Source organism: Psilocybe cubensis, chromosome 2 (assembly GCF_017499595.1).
Source record: "Psilocybe cubensis strain MGC-MH-2018 chromosome 2, whole genome shotgun sequence".
Classification (NCBI taxonomy): domain Eukaryota; kingdom Fungi; phylum Basidiomycota; class Agaricomycetes; order Agaricales; family Agrocybaceae; genus Psilocybe; species Psilocybe cubensis.
Window position 1 is genome coordinate 3,829,769 of NC_063000.1, and position 16,344 is coordinate 3,846,112.

Sequence of the window (16,344 nt, forward strand, 5' to 3'; positions counted from 1 at the left end):
CTCTTTCTACAAAGGAGCCATGGAATACATCACTGTACCATTCGGTTCGAGCGACGACGAGCATTCAATCAAGGCTGTGGAAACTGCGACAACATCTAAGCATCATTCCAAGCACGACAAAACTTCCAAATCTTCAATTGCGAGGAGAGGAGATACGCAGGGCGTCGATAACTCGAGTTCCGTGACATTGACAGGGAAACGGGCGATAGACGAGAGTGGGAGGAGCAGCAAGCACAAGCTATCACGTAAAGCTGTCGCCGAGGAAAGGGTGACAAGCCGACCTTCCTCAGTCCTAAGTTCACCATCCTACATCAAAGATCATGTAAAAAAGCGGAAAACTGCGGCGCAGGAGTCGGCCAAGGAGCTAGCACGAGACATCGAAGCTCTTAGGGAGCAACTTCTGTTTTCTCAGAAGGAACTCATCGATGCAAATCTCAAGATTACAAGCTCAGAGAAGAGGATCATGACACTCGAGAAGGAGAAACAGAGTAATTTGGACCAATGCAAGGCCGCCGAGGACACGCTTACTGTTCAACTCAAAGATGCTCAAAGACGTGTGGCCGAACTCGAAGCGAAAAACCGAAAGCAGGAAGGAGAACTACGCATCTTTCATGAAAAGTTGAACACCGCTGAGGAGAAGAGTCATAACCTGGGAAAACTTTTGGAGGAGCGAACCGCCGAGTTTAAAGGAACACAGACTTTCATGACCTCTGCCGACACATACTCGGGCGCTGAAATCATGAGCATGGTTGAAACCATGAACGCTGAAATATTTCAAATCGCAGCTTTCACAGCGGAGTTGGTTGAAACTAGCACGTCGATCGCGACCCCAGAAGAGCGAAGCGACAACATTCACCGATATCGGGCCCCCTTGGAATCTGCTGAGCGTCGGTTAGGTCGTGAGCTATCCTCCCATATCTCAACCAAATTCGTCGAAGTACGGGCGGAGCCTTTGCCATTGCAACTGGCCATTCAGGCATTACTTTCTTTTGAATGTGTAATGGAAATACGTACGTTTCGTTACGACCCCTTTGGGGAATCTTTGGATCAATTGTATAGGAAAATAAAAGCGAGCGGTACGATAAATTCGGTCCTTTCATTCTCTCTGTAATTTCTAACCCATCGTAGAGGCTCCAGCGGTAGCGGGAAGATGGAGGGCAATCACGAACTCGAAAATGCGCGTGGCGCGTGATTACTCCCGAGTGGAACCTGCCTTGAACATGATTATTGGCCTGTTATGTGTCTGTGGACTATCCATTCGGAGCATTGAAAAGAACCCACAGTTTTCGACATTGAAGAAGATGTTGCATACGCTGCTGGAGAAGCTCCAAATTCAGCTTAAAACTGCGGTTATGGAAGGAATCACAACGACCGACATGGAGGTGTTCATTAACGCCTCTGGATGTCATCTTTCTGCGGCGATGGAGGACGTTTATGCCGAGCCACAGGGTGATCCCCATAAGCAAAACAAAACTGTGGCGGATGTTGGAGAAAAGAAGGTGCTTTGCACAGTGGGACTAGGCCTCCGGAAGTCTACTATGAAGCTTTCACGCAATGGACAACCGAAAGACCACATCGATGTTCTAGTTAAGCCGAAGGTCGTTTTGTCCTCGGTTTTGGACGCTATCGGAACTGTAGAGGAAGATCACCCACAGGCTCAAGGTGGCAAGTAGTAAATTCAGAAACTTTATTTATTTTCTGTGTAGCAGGCACTTGAGCGACTCAGGTTTATTTATTAGTCATTAGTTTTAGCAATTGACTTGCTATCTGTATGATTCTTTTAAATTATTCCTGAACTAGTAGGATTATATTTAGCTTGAAAATATTGACTCGTCACCATGGAAAAACTGAGCATAATTTAAATGTTTATGGAGATCACAAATACTACAAATGAATGCGAATGCATACGTAGTAATGGGGCATGACGATATTGCGAATTCAATCCAGGGGTATCCAGTACCATAAATCAAGGAGAATTTTGTTCGTCAGGCCTCAGTTATGCGTTAGTTCGTCTGGTTCGTAAACGATTTCAGCGGGGCTCCTAAGAACAGAATAAAATGAGTCAATTTGTTGCGCAACCGCATATACGCATAAAATCACCTTTTCTCAACACCCTGGATTATCATTACAGGGAGATTGGTTGGTCAGTAATGTGGCCATAGCAGACCAAAAATACTCACATTTTCGTTCCATGCAATCTGTGCCTTCAATTCGGTCATTCCAAAGGATAATATGATATCGATTTCGATGCGATAGTACATCGAGTTACTGTTGATGGAGTAACAAAGAGGCACTGGTACCTGAGACGTATCTGCCGTCACAACACAGAGCGTAGAATACATTTCTGTAGAAATGGTTGTATGATAATTTAGCAATGGTCAAAGGCCAATCATATTAGTGCTTACTTCTGTCGACGTCTAACCACCGGGGGTTGGTATTTTCGCCGCGATAGCAACGTATACTTGAGGAGACGCTTTGTAAATCTGTTCGATTTCGTGACATTAGGCAATAGGATTGTCTGAATTCTTGAACCTCCGAAACTTTCGTGTTCTTTTAAATCATACATTAGTCAGAATGCATCTCGACGCTGCAATAACGTGGACATGCCTTTGGTAAGATAACATCGAAAGCACCGGAAATGAGCACACGACCATCAGACGCAACAAATTTTTGAGACATCCGGGCAATGTGTTCTGGGTTATTCGGCTGGAAAACGGCCGCATAGTTGGTACCGTAAGCGTGCTTGGAGACTCGTGCGCCAACAAAATGATCGAGGTAGAAAGATATGGCACCATCGGCCACGGCCTTGTTTCTGTGGGAGACAGTTAGTGATAATGAAAAAAAATGCTGCACTGAGCACATACACGTGGCTATCCGGGCGACTGATATCCAATCCATATGCAGAGAATCTGTCTTTGAGGTTGTTGAATAGCCAATCGCTTGCCGCGAAACCGCCAACGAGGAAGACTGACTATAGGGGAAAGCATGTAGTTTAGTCAAAGGTAAGCCGTAGAACGTAAACATGACAAACCGCGATTGCAGTCTTTGACGCAGCGCGTTGTTGTTCGATAGAATTTGCAATGCATTCAACAGATGGTTCGAAAAACGCGGCAACATCTGTCCTGTCGACGTAAGAGCAAGAAAAATTAACCAGCGGTAAGGATGAAAGGGATATGCTTTCTCACCCAAGGAGTTTCAATTGTCCTGAACGTATGTTGAGCGCAGGATCTTTGTCCCTAATGCCCCCAAATTTGATGAATTGCGCGTCTTCGGCGTTTCGGAATCTCAGCTTCGTCGTCTTGTCGAAGACCTTGGTAATGTACGGAATATCGTTGACGAAGCGAGAGCCTTTCAAAAACTCTGTATCATGGGTTTAGTTTTGGAATCTATTAAGAGTGATATTTAGATACCAACTTTCGAGATAGCTTTTTGCATTATTGGTCACGAAAATTGACCCCTGAAAATGACCTAGAAACCAGCTGGTCAGAAAAAGGGAAAAGGACCTAGAGATAGGAATACATTGAGGGGCAGCCATTTCTTCAAATGACTTGATGTCCTGAGACGCTTGCTTGTAGGCACTGATATCAATTGTACCTCCTCCGGCGTCAACGATCAGAATACCCTTTCCTTGCTATAGAAAAGAGAGAAGTCAGCCAGTCATGCTTTTAAGCAATAAATGATTCTAACCTTGATAGCCTCCGTAGTTAATCCACTTGAGATACAGAAATGAAGACTGGCTTCTCCTTCAGTGACGAAAGAAAGCCGTCGTTGTCCAGCGGGACTGTCGGGAATAAGGCCTGCCAGGACTGCTGCTCTGCGCATGAGGCTCTGCTGAGCACCCTCCCACCCATTCGGATGAGTTAGAACGAAGTCTGTACGGGATTCCAAGTTTCGCCACAAATCCACACCGTTGGCGTGGGTCTCTTCGATATACGTGCGCGCGCATTGGTATAGATAGCGTAGGAAATCGGCGAATACTTCTGTCGCTGTCTTCCCTTCTGGCAACGGGGGAATCGTCTGGGTGACGTGGGATGCTGATTTGGTCTTTGGCCGAAGATGGAGCTTGAACCTAGACGGATAAAAATGCCTTAGCGAAGTAGATACAATTCGTTTGTTCAAAAACTCTACCATTCCGTCCTTGGTGGCCATTCTTCCTCCTCAGCGATTTCTTCAACTGTTTCTTGCAGTGCCTCGGCACCGACAGCTTGAACGCGACCTTGTTTATCATATTGGATGACGGTTGGTATCTTTGAATCGCCGCCAACGTGCTCTTGAGCTGGATATCTAAGTATAACAATCGAGCATCAGTGCCTTATGTTGTATAAATGAATTTAATAAATACCTTGTTACCCCGCGAATTTCAGGAACTTCTCCCGGGTCAAGGATGCTGTGTAACACGAGTTTTAGATACGATGTTCTAACGGGGAGTAACGATAAACGGACCTGTATGATATACCGCTGAAAGTGGTCCCAACGTCGAAGGCAAGGACCAGTTTTCGCTGCGAGCCACTGTAAGGTTGTCTGAGTGACATGATGGTAAGAGGGCGACTCAAGGACTGAAAGAAGAGGCATCTTACTGCCCAAAAGCACTTATACGCCATTGGTGATGCACACCACGCGAAGGACATGCGTACTGAGCATGGAAAGCAAAATGCGGCTTCTTGACAGAGATAATCTACTGCAAACATTCGCATTCGTCATTAGTATTCGAATTTTGTGGAGACAATGATTAGGGTTTTTTGAAAACCGACTTTGATAAAAGGGTTAGCAAAATTTTGGCAACGTTTCGTCAAGGTTTCGTACTTACTACTTCGGCCATGCAAAAAATTCCTATCCGAGTTGCGTCCAAGTGAGTTTTGCCGAGCATCCTTGTTCAGCCTAGTATAAAGTAACTAAGTCCCGCAAGGATGCGGGAAGTCTAGCAAATTTGTTGCTGACTGACAAAGGATCGTGGTCAAAAAGTGTGGATGTAGGTCGCCGCGTGACGGAAGTATCACGTGACCGCCACTCCTGTTACGTATCGTGTGTCTTGCGTTTTCATTTGCTTTCTATCCCATCCATTTGTACTTCAACGCTTTCTCATCCGCCGTTTACGATTTTTTTCAAGCCTTAGGCCTCCGGACTCAAAGCTCAAACACCCATGTCACCGACTGTCCCAGCATGCTTACAGGTTGTGGATATATCGCGTTCGATCTCGTGTCTGATACGGTGCTATTGTCAGATTTACAATATCGCGTCGGGCTCTTGGTTCGTACTTGTCTCTTTTATATCAATCACCATGATGTTTTAAGTTTCGGAAATGGAATCTACTGGATCTTTCCAGGTGCATTATCACATTCAATTCACTGACAGGGCTATACTAACCCGACTTACTGGTTCAGCACGCAGTCCGCATGGCACTTTGGCACAAGTAAAAGTACGACAAGCTGCCTATGGTTGCACGCATCGCACAGAACAACGCCACTCTGAGCGCTAGTCGTCGATCTTCGACGGTGTGCTGTTACCTCCCTTTTTTCGCCCGAGTTTTACCGCCTGCAGGCATTCGGAACCTTGAGGCATTTGTTTGATGCCTTTAATGTTCAAGTCGGCCTTATGTTGGGTTCAAAAACCACGGCCCATTACTGAGGTCTCTTTATTTTCTGTGTGCCGTGGATCTCACTACTCTCCAGCTTTCCTTTCAAAAGCATACTAGGCAGAACTCATGACATACAGCAAAATCCTTGCATCTACCGGCGGACACCTGCGATAGGAACTTCGATCATGTCAATCTTAGTCGCCTTCTCGCTTTCATAATGAAGTCTATCATTGTTTTATGCTGTTTTCATACCGGCGGAGAACCTTTCCCTGTGTTATCCGTTGCATTGTAATGCTGGTCGCATGAAATCTGTTGACTTATGGTCGTTTCTCAGGTTTACCGACACTGAGCGTCTCTCGGATAATTATGAAAGGGTACGGACGCGCGACTTTGGCCTGGCTATCGATGTCGATCTTAAATTCCATATTTCCAGAAATAGCCACCGTATTTTTACTGAGATTGCCATGTCCTCGTTCTAGCCTCGTGCAAAGAAGCTTTAAAATCCTTGATTTACTTCTAGACCAAAGCTCCAATCTTACTTTCACTTTTTGAAAACATTGCGCGGGATGAGCGTCAGCGACTCCACACTAGGGCGATCTCAACTTATGGGTAGCAGGCCTACACTTCCGTTGAATACGACCACCCATGATAATTCGGAATCCAAAACATTGGGTGATACAATGGATAACCATCTCGAAACTCACCACATTCCTTGCTTTTGTAAACCGCTTCCAAGTCAAACATTTGGAAGAAATTTGGTCGTCACCATCGACGGGACATCCAACCAGTTTGGTGTAAAGGCAAGTCTCCTTCTGCGCGTTCGAAATGGCCGACTAATCTAGGCCAAAGAATACAAATATTGTAGAACTCTACAGCCGACTGGTCAAGGACGAAACCCAACTCACCTACTATAATAGTGGGATTGGGACTTACGTTGCCGATTCGATATCTATAGACTCGGTTAAACAATATATGTCGCATCAATGGGACAAGGCTTTTGCCGCGTACGCTTTTTATATGCTGGCACAAGTATCTTCATCTAATTTTCAGCAGTAACCTCAAGACAAGGATACTCAAAGCTTATGCTTGGCTATCGGAGAACTACAGACTGGGTGACCGAATTTTTCTCTTCGGTTCGTTGTTTTTTTTACTTTATGGTCGAGCATTATAAAATAATAACAAAACAGGCTTCTCCCGTGGGGCTTACCAAGTGAGGGTTATTGCGGGGATGATAGAAAAGGTAACGTATTCTCTTCAGTTAGTATATGAAACCGTTTTCAACCCATCGATGGTTAGGTTGGTCTCCTGCATAAGGGTAACACGGAGCAAATTCCTTTGTAATTGCTTCATTCTGTCCACCGAAATTCTTGCCAAATTTAATTCGTCCATTTACAGTGCGTATGATCTCTATACCGCCACTCTGAAAAGAGGAGGAGGAAAGGGGAAAGCTCACGAAGATGCTGGCACATCCAAAAAGCAGGCTTCCTGCGGTACGTTCGATGAAGCTGGTCTAATGCGCCATCTGACGGATATGCCACAGGAGAAGCAAATAGTACGCCTGAACAGCTGTGTCGACAGTTCAAGAAATCACTTTCGAACGATAAAGTTGCAGTCCACTTTGTCGGCTCGTGGTGAGTCTTTGCTGGTATAATATTTTTGAGTGTATTCTCAATGTTGCGCGACTTTTCATCAGGGATACTGTTTCGTCTGTCGGTGTATTAAAAGGAGAAAACCTACCGGAAACAACAAATGGGATGAAGCATGTTTGCGCCTTCCGGCATGCTTTGGCTCTTGATGAGTTAAGGGTTAAATTCCTACCCGAATACGCTAACGGCGGGGAGGGCCCTCCACCGCCGCCTCAAGCCTCCCAATCTTCTGATACTTTCAACCCGTTTCATAATACAAAATCGACAACTCAGGGGCGAAAACATGGAGGCAACATCAAGGAGGTTTGGTTTGCCGGATCGCATTCTGACGTGTAAGTCCAATATTGATATCTCAAGCTCTGCTCTTATTCGGATCTTACAGTGGTGGCGGAATAGCTGAAAATTTGGAGAACAACAGCTTCGGTCCATCTCTTCGCTGGATGACTTATGAAGCCATTTTATGGGGACTTCGTATGAACCCCTTTCACAATAAATGGGTTCTTCCCACTTCCATTTCGTCAATGGATTGGCGATGGAACGTACTTGAAGTCCTTCCAATATCTCATCTTTCCTACAAAAATAGCGTTGCTGTGACGAGAATGTGCGTGTGATGCCTTGAAAGTGCTGCTCGTATCTAATGTATTTGTCCAGTCCTCATTTGAAGTCTCCACGGCAAATCAAGCCTGGCCAACGGATCCACGAGTCCGTGTTCGAACTGATTGATCGCAAGCCCAAGTATCGTCCCAAAGCCAAGCTTCCAGAGGGTCTCAATGGTTGGAAAAAGGAACATTTGGAGGCATATATCGAGGTTGATCCTTACATTCAACCAAACAAAATTCTCGATGCCATTCAAGGAAACGAGGAAGGGGTTGATTATGACGGACTTCTCAACTTGTCAAAAACTGGTAAATTTAGTGTCTTGTCGCAACACTGTACAAAGATTTTAACGACAGTCGATGATTATCTAGAAATCGGTATAATGGCAATCCGCGAGCGCCAGGAAGCCGAGAGCATCTTGGCTACAGCCCTTGTCAATGAATCTCGGAAGTCTCACTCCACTGAGAGGAATGCGCGCGTGGCTACAATCTCAAAAATATTGGATAAATGTTTTGACATAATTCCCGTGGAGTTTCTGACTGACGAAAATCCTGAACCACCACCGTCTGCCTGGGCGATTCTGGACACCCTGTATCCAGAGCCTTCCCCTGCACGATCGAAATTTTTACATAGGTTTGGTAAGGCATGAACTGTTTGTCGTACGAGGCTTCGATCTGACACAGACATGTATTCGCAGCCGATCGCAATACCAGGTTGGAACAAACAGAGAAAGAAATTGAAAAGTATAGCAAGGCATTGGAAACTGGTTCTGATGCATCTAAGCGCGTTCGTCTTGGATACGTCAAGAAACTCGTGGTGGGACTGTTGGATTTGTTGGTACTTACCACTCCTCATATCGACGGTACCTACAAGGCAGCTTTACACGATCTGTACAAAAAGGCACTTCGGTTTCCCGAGCTGTCATATTCCGATCGATCCGCGCTCATCAAATCTATGGCAAACGGCATAAACAAGAACTACGATATAGGTTTAGAAGGTTTTCTCGATGAAAGGATTTCCTTAACGAAAAGCCTATTTAAACTCACGCCTCCGGAGAATGCTAGCCGAGACGATTACCTACACGACCTTCTTCCCACATTATATCAACGGTTTGAAGAGACATCGCAACCTAAAGATATAGACGAAATACTTTCCTTTAACTCGGAAATTCTCGACCTGCTATCTGCGTCACAAACTCATGCAGGAGCCATTAGTCTTGCTTGTACCTTAGCGTCCTCCTATATGGCTCAGTTCAAGCTCACAGGCCAGTTCACTCATGTCGACGAAGCACTCTTGCATTTGCAAGGAGGCATTCTCAGCTCCCGCCCATCGGACCCTGATCGCGCGGACCTTTTGGACATACAGGGTGTTGTAAGTATAATGCGCAGTGGTGGTAAAAGATGTAGATTCACGACGTAGCTACACGGTTGTACCTACAGTAACTACGGAACCTATAGTAGAATAATCTAGAAAAAATATGATAAGATAAACTACAAGAGGAAGATAACGACTTAGCGACCAAGTCGCTCGCCGACTATCATTCCAACACTCCCCCTTAGTCGGCCAAAACTCCCAACTGCAACGTGAAACCATCGTGTGCAACGCGAGGTAAAGCCTTTGTGAAAACGTCTGCCAAATTGTTTGAAGTGTTGATGTAAACCGTGTCGAGCGTCTTCTTCTCCACCAAGTCGCGTAGGAAATGAAATGCAATGTCAATGTGCTTCGTACGGGCATGGAATTCTGGATGATGCGCAATCGAAATGGCTGCCGTATTGTCGGTAAAGATGGTTGACGTTGATGGAATGTGGAAACCGAGCTCCGTGAAGAGTGAGCGGTGCCATAAGACTTGCTTCGCCGCATGCGTTGTGGAAACGTATTCGGCTTCAGCGGTTGAAAGTGCGACCGTATTCTGTTTCTTCGAGCTCCATGCCACAGCGCCGCCTGCTATCGTAACCACGTATCCGCTAGTTGATTTCCGATCGTAGTTTTCAGCCCAATCGGCGTCGCAATAAACATTGAGATTTACGTCCAAAACTTGCGAATCGCCGCCGTAAGTAAGTTTGTGATTGCGCGTGCCCTTCAGATAACGAAATATACGTTTGACAGCGGTCCAATGAGTCGATTTCGGCTTGCTGGTGAATTGCGCGAGTTTGTATACCGCAAACGCGATGTCTGGACGAGTTCCGAGTGCCAGATACATGAGCGAGCCGATGACCGTTGCATAACTGAATCCTAAACGCGAATTAACCTCCCCCTGACCGTCTCCATCCTCCCGAACACCTTCATCCTTATCCAATCGCACGTTCGGGTCCATAGGCGTCGAAACGGGGTTCGCGTCTTGTAAACCAAACTTCTCGAGGAGTTTGTCGATGTAGTGTGCTTGCGAGAGCGAAATGTAATGGTCCTTTTGCTCGAGCTTGAATCCTAGCATCATCGAGGGCTGACCCATCGATTTAACGTCGAATTTCGAGCCTAATTCTCGCTCCAGCTGGTCGTTGAGCGAGTCGTTTGTTGAGAAACTGATTATGTCGTCCACCCAGGTAACCAAAATCGTAAAATCGCCGTTTTCAGCTCGACGGATGTAGCAGCAGTAATCGCTCTTGAGTTTCGTAAAACCGAATGAAGTGAGAGCGTTATCGAGTTCATGGTTCCATACGTTTCCTGCCTGCTTGAGACCGTAAAGCGAACGAATGAGACGGCATGCCTGACCAGTGCCATCGTCATAACCGGGTGGTTGGACCATATATATCTCCTCCGAGATGTAACCATGCAAATATGCACCCTTTATATCGAATTGACGCATCTTGAGATTGTGTACGGCCGAATATGCGAGTAGCGAGCGTAGCGTGTCGAATCGCATGACTGGTGCGAATGTTCCGTCCTCGCTGTAGTCTGTACCAGGTCTCTGAGAGCATCCCTGAACGACTAGTCGGGCCTTGTACTTGATGACGTTCCCGTTTTCGTCCCGTTTCTTCGCGTAGACCCAACGGCATCCAACCAGTTTCCTTCCATCCGGAATCTTCATCATCTCCCAAGTACCCATCCGTAAAAGCGTCTCAATTTCTTCGTCCATAGCTGCCTTCCACGCAGCTGCCTCACAGCTTTCCAAAGCTTCTTCAAGTGTCCGAGGTACGTCCAATTCGCGCATGGCAAAGACACGTTCCGAATCGTCTAAAATCGCGCCCCACAGCTGTTCTTTGACAATGTTTGCTTGCTCCGTTGCTGTAGACTTTGCGCTCGAGGTCTCGGTCGATTTTGTAGCGATTTGTGGTGCGTTTAGAGTCGTTTGGGATCGTGTAGTCGGTAAACGAGCATTCGGGTTGTTTGCCTTCTTGTAATCAACAAAATTGTGTTCACGAGCTGATCGACGTATGCTGGGCTGTGGAATCGATGCTGTAGACGAAATAGGTTCGTTCTTGACGGTTTCTGGCTCGTTTTCGCTGGATTTAACGTCTGTCGATTCGTTACGCTCCCCCTCAGACGATAATCCAGGAATTTCGACGTTCTGCGGCGTTTCGTTTTCGTTAAACGATACGTTTCGCGATGACTTCACTGTGCGCGATTTGGGATCGTAATAACGCACAGACTTCGAGCCTTCGTTAAAACCAACGAATACCATCTTCTTCGACCGTGGCTTGAGCTTCGAAAGCCCCTTCGTCTCGTCTAACACCCATACATCGCATCCGAACTCCCGAAGGTGAGAAACATCCGGTTTCTTGTTGTGCCAGCCTTCATATGGTGTCTTGTCGTCGAGTGCTCGAGTAGGCGCGCGGTTGCGTAAATAATTCGCGTAATTGACCGCCTCGTCCCAGAGAAAGAGAGGTAAATTCTTCGCAATAATCATCGCACGTGCTAGCTCCAACAGCGTACGATTGTAGCGCTCTGCGACGCCGTTCTGAGATGGGGAATATGGCGCCGTCGTCTCGATTTCAATGCCTCTCTCCGCCGCCCACTTCTTAATCCGCTCGTTCACGAGTTCCTTGCCATTGTCCATGCGAATGTACCTCGGATACTGCCCAAACCTCCTCTTCACTCGCTCCCCATGATTCTCAATCGCCTTCGCCGCCTCCTTCTTGTCCTTCAAGAAAACCACGCCGTTGTATCGCTTCGCGTCGTCCATAAACGTAATGTAGTAATAAAATCCATTTACCGAGCGTGTTCCGATAGGACCCCATACGTCGCTCATGGTTCGCTCTCCAGGAACCGTGGATCGATTTTCTGCTTCTCCAGGGAAAGGTTTATGCGTCTGCTTCGCTTGGATGCACGCCTCGCACGATGGGGATGGAATAGACGTTTCGTCCACGGAAAGACCGACGACAAGATCGTTCCGGACGAGTTTCTGCAACGACGACACTGAGATATGGCCAAAACGACGATGCCATTGATCCCAGGTGAGTTTTGGCGAGACGTAGTTGACCTGTTCCCCTGAATTAAGCTGAGCGCGAGCGTGAAGAATATACATCTGACCGCGTTTCGACCCTTTTCCAATAACCTTATCCTTCGCATCCATCAAAAGAACCTTCCCATTCTTAAACGACGAGCTCCTCCCATCCCTCTCAAACCTTCCGAGCGACATCAAAGCATTTTCGGCTTCAGGGATGTGTAAAACGTCTTTCAAACGATGAGTAATCGTCTGCCCGTCGACATCGAAGTTGAGGATGACTGTTCCGCGGCCTGCAATGATAGCTGGACTCTTTCCGACACCACGAACGGAGGAATTAACGAGTGGCGTATACTCGATGAAGGCTTCACGGACGGGACAAACGTGACTGGTGGTTGCAGAATCGTAAAGCCAGTCGTAACGAGAGAAGTTTGACGTCGAGTACGTGTGGTACGCAACCTCATCGTTGAGCGTAGTGTTGACGTCCTCCCGAGCCTGATTCGTCCGCCCTCTATTCTTCGTCTTCCGCCCCCTCGGACCCTTTCCTTCACGACCTCCGCCCTTCGCCCAGCAATCCTTCGAAATGTGCCCCATCTTGTGGCAATTATAGCACTCCTTCCCGCCGCTGCCATCCCTCGAACCATTACCCTTTCCATCCGACGACCCTTGACCTCCACGAACTTGAAGCGTAGTCCCTCCGGCACCATCACCTCCACGCTCCTTCCGACGACGAGCTTCTTCAAGGAGAACACCAACGAGCTCTTGCGAAGTGAGCGTAGGACGATTCCCGCTCGAGCCCAAAAAGGATGACGCATAATTCTCCCAAGATTCCGGCAACGAGGTGAGCAAAATCATGACGAAATCTTCGTCCGATACAATGCTGCCCATGATGTGCAGCTCCTCCTGGAATTGACGTAGCTTTGCGATATGCTCTGCCATGTCGCATCCCTCCTCTGCGGTTGCCCGGAAAAGTGCTCGTCGTGTCGCCAAAACACCGAGTCGTCCCTTGGATTCCTTCACTGTGCACAACTGCGTCCACATCTCGCGCGCCGTGCGCGCTCCCAGGACGTGTACCATCTCCGCATCGCTTAACGCGAGTTCGATCCTGCATCGCGCTTTCGCATCTCCCTTATCCCACGCTGTCTGAGCTGCGATTTCTTCCGCCGTGGGTGCGTTCGGTTTCGCTGATCCTGGTCGAAGCGACGTGCCGTCCACGTATTTCTCCAGTCCGAGGTCCACCAGTACTGCTAGCATGCGCCGCTTCCACGGCATCCAATTGTGGGCCTTCAGTGTGTCGATGCGATATCCGCCGATGTTGACTTCCGCGGTTGTCGAGTCAGCCATTTGACGTCGAGTACAAGTTTAGATATAGATCGATAAGAATAGAACGAGTTTAGAACAAAGCGAGCTTTAGTTATGACCTCTCGGGGCCCATAACCTGTTGTAAGTATAATGCGCAGTGGTGGTAAAAGATGTAGATTCACGACGTAGCTACACGGTTGTACCTACAGTAACTACGGAACCTATAGTAGAATAATCTAGAAAAAATATGATAAGATAAACTACAAGAGGAAGATAACGACTTAGCGACCAAGTCGCTCGCCGACTATCATTCCAACACAGGGCAATTGGTTTCACCTCCATTATAAAGAAACAGGTCAATCTTCCTACCTGGATCAAGCAGATCAATCCTATCGTCGGGCTCGTGAAATTCGCCACTCCTTTGACGCAAGCATTCATCCTCTTAACAGAGAGGCGGCTGTTTTATGTGATCGTTTCAAACTGACGCGGCAACAAAGCGACCTCAATAAGGCCATCGAGCTTCATAGGCAGGCCCTCCCTCTTCTGTCCAAACAACCGCGACAACTATCATTGGCTTCCTTTGATTTTGCGGATACACTCCTCACTCTCTTTAACGAGACAGGTCTGACTATCCATTTAGACGAGGCAATTGGATTATACGAGCAAGCTCTCGAACTCAATCCTGCTCCACGTTTCCCAAGGGCTAAGTGCTTGAATGGACTCGGCGTCGCGCTTCGCAAACGGTTTGAGATTAGTGGCAAGGATGAAGTTATCTCAAAGTCTATTGGTCTACACGAGGAAGCTTTGAAGCTGTGCCCTGAGCCTTACATCGAACGTGATGATTGTTTTAGTGGACTGGCATCAGCGCTCGCTAGGCGATACATGAAATTCGGCGAGCAATCCGATCTCAAGGCAGCTCTCAACTCTTACCTTTCCGCCCTCGACCTTCTTTCATCTTCTCATCCCAAACGAGCTACGTTATTGTTCGGATTGGCAACGACTATTCGTATATTTTTGGAGAATGCAAAGCAAGAAGAGAAGCTGGAAGGAGTAATACCCTATTACCGCGAAGCGCTTGAGCTACTCCCTTTAACTCATGTCGACCGAGCTGACTCCCTATTTGGGCTTGCCGTGGCTTTGAAGACCTTACACGTTCAACGCTCACTGAATCCTCATAAATTCCACACAGTAGCAAACAAGAGTGAAACGATTTTAGACGATATTTTACCACTGTACAGTGAACCAAACTCGTCGGGAATTATGTCAAAGAATTGGTTGGACTACCTTCCTATTCCCAATATCTTCGGTTCCACAAACTTGAAAGCACCGTCGATGTCGAGCAGAGCATCCCAACCAAATATGCGGGAGCGCGCTCAGATTGATTCACCACGTGAAAAGCCGCGAAGATCCAGTCATCCTTCCCACGGTGATTCACCTACCAGACTCTTGAGCATGGCAAATATCCATGCTCCAAAGCATCGCTTGTCTGCATCGTCGTTACAGTCGGATGCTGTGTCAGCAATATCTATGACACACGGGCAATACGAAGAGCTTGATGAAGCAATTAACCTGCTCAAAGAATCATTGCAACTGCGTCCTCCTACTCATCCAGCTCGAATTGAATCCTTGAGATGCATAGTGGATGCCTACACGATACGATTTGGAGCTGTAGGCCATCCCGATGTGGATTCATATCGCAGGGAGTTGAATGCGCTTGAATATGGTTTTAAACATCCTACCCCCTCGGAAGCAATTTGAATGGTTCCTAATCATGCTCCATGAGCGGTGTGTACTATGTATACCATATGGTATAGCATTTCAGCTTGGTTCCATTCATGTCACATTTCCATCTTCCAATGGCCTATCCGAACCGTATATTATTAAAAATTTAGCTTAATTTTATTAAACCCCGAAACGAGCCATACTGCGTACTTTGCTAATGTTTTAACATCATGCACCGCTCTCAGAGCAAGCGTATGATAGATCATACCAAGTATGTAATTCACTTTAATCGATTGTTGAGTTTGTGTCAAGTATTTGTCGCAGCAACAACTTGTGCCTTTCTCTTTAAATCCAAGGGTCTTTTCAGTGAGGCTGAAGGGAAGTCATTGGGCGTATACTTGTCGACGTCCTGACTACTTGGACTACACAAGCGAACTCAAATCTTTTTCTCAAAACATAACGAAATCTTTGTTGACTTCGTTGTCAGAAAAATATGCTCGCCAGTCTAATAGATCGTAGCTAATTTATACAACAGGTCTACAATTGCACAAATCCAAAGCAAGCGGAAGCCGTTCTGATTCCTGAAGATGTTGTTGATTCAGAGCCTCTGCCGAGACATGGCATCAGCGGAGAGTTCCAGGAGATCATTCTTGTATGCCTTATAGACACATTAAGTGTTTCCTATGTTTATTGAAACGATTTTGTATTAAGAATACTAAGATATGTAGTGAAAACATTTGACTTTGGAGAAAGAGTGATCAAGAGTTCAAGCTTTGTGCTTATCGGGATGTCAAACTACAATTTTTGCCGCCTCGGCATTGCCTTAAAGTTATTCCCGCTTAGTGGCGTAAACTAGCGTAACCTATGCGTAACGCTGTGACAACGAGTTTTCGCAGACGACGACAATCGACGAGAGTGCCAGACGAGAGTATCTTCACCGTCATAATCAGGGTCCACGACATAATTGACACAAGATTAGCACTCCACACACAACGTCGTTTGTACAAGCTTACTTGGACTCAATACTGCTTTCATCGGCTCGACGCAGCATCAATGCGACATGCAGTCGTTGCATGTCCTAGGGTCAAACATGTTGTATTTCATGGTTGCGACAAACTCTA

The 16,344-nt window shown here is 46.8% G+C and overlaps 4 protein-coding genes across 4 annotated transcripts; 3 read left to right on the forward strand and 1 right to left on the reverse strand.

Annotated features, from left to right (window-relative positions):
- Window positions 1-19: 19 nt before the first annotated feature.
- JR316_0002739 (uncharacterized protein) lies at window positions 20-1,673 on the forward strand (the record flags this gene model as incomplete). The annotated part of the gene is made up of 2 exons (XM_047888526.1): window positions 20-1,076; window positions 1,129-1,673. The coding sequence occupies 2 exons, from the start codon at window positions 20-22 to the stop codon at window positions 1,671-1,673; spliced, it is 1,602 nt and encodes a 533-aa protein (XP_047753449.1).
- Window positions 1,674-1,992: 319 nt separating this feature from the next.
- Window positions 1,993-4,532, reverse strand: JR316_0002740 (Heat shock 70 kDa protein 12A; the record flags this gene model as incomplete). Its single annotated transcript, XM_047888527.1, has 14 exons — window positions 1,993-2,041; window positions 2,101-2,114; window positions 2,181-2,344; window positions 2,406-2,540; window positions 2,598-2,812; window positions 2,865-2,971; window positions 3,032-3,122; window positions 3,186-3,360; window positions 3,415-3,468; window positions 3,520-3,631; window positions 3,688-4,069; window positions 4,129-4,284; window positions 4,343-4,387; window positions 4,444-4,532. 14 exons carry the CDS (start codon window positions 4,530-4,532, stop codon window positions 1,993-1,995), a joined length of 1,788 nt encoding a protein of 595 aa, XP_047753450.1.
- Window positions 4,533-6,863: 2,331 nt separating this feature from the next.
- On the forward strand, window positions 6,864-9,237 carry JR316_0002741 (uncharacterized protein; the record flags this gene model as incomplete). Its single annotated transcript, XM_047888528.1, has 7 exons — window positions 6,864-6,871; window positions 6,971-7,065; window positions 7,116-7,206; window positions 7,269-7,553; window positions 7,604-7,822; window positions 7,873-8,456; window positions 8,516-9,237. The coding sequence occupies 7 exons, from the start codon at window positions 6,864-6,866 to the stop codon at window positions 9,235-9,237; spliced, it is 2,004 nt and encodes a 667-aa protein (XP_047753451.1).
- Window positions 9,238-13,651: 4,414 nt separating this feature from the next.
- JR316_0002742 (uncharacterized protein) lies at window positions 13,652-15,259 on the forward strand (the record flags this gene model as incomplete). The annotated part of the gene is made up of 2 exons (XM_047888529.1): window positions 13,652-13,664; window positions 13,857-15,259. The coding sequence occupies 2 exons, from the start codon at window positions 13,652-13,654 to the stop codon at window positions 15,257-15,259; spliced, it is 1,416 nt and encodes a 471-aa protein (XP_047753452.1).
- Window positions 15,260-16,344: the final 1,085 nt, after the last annotated feature.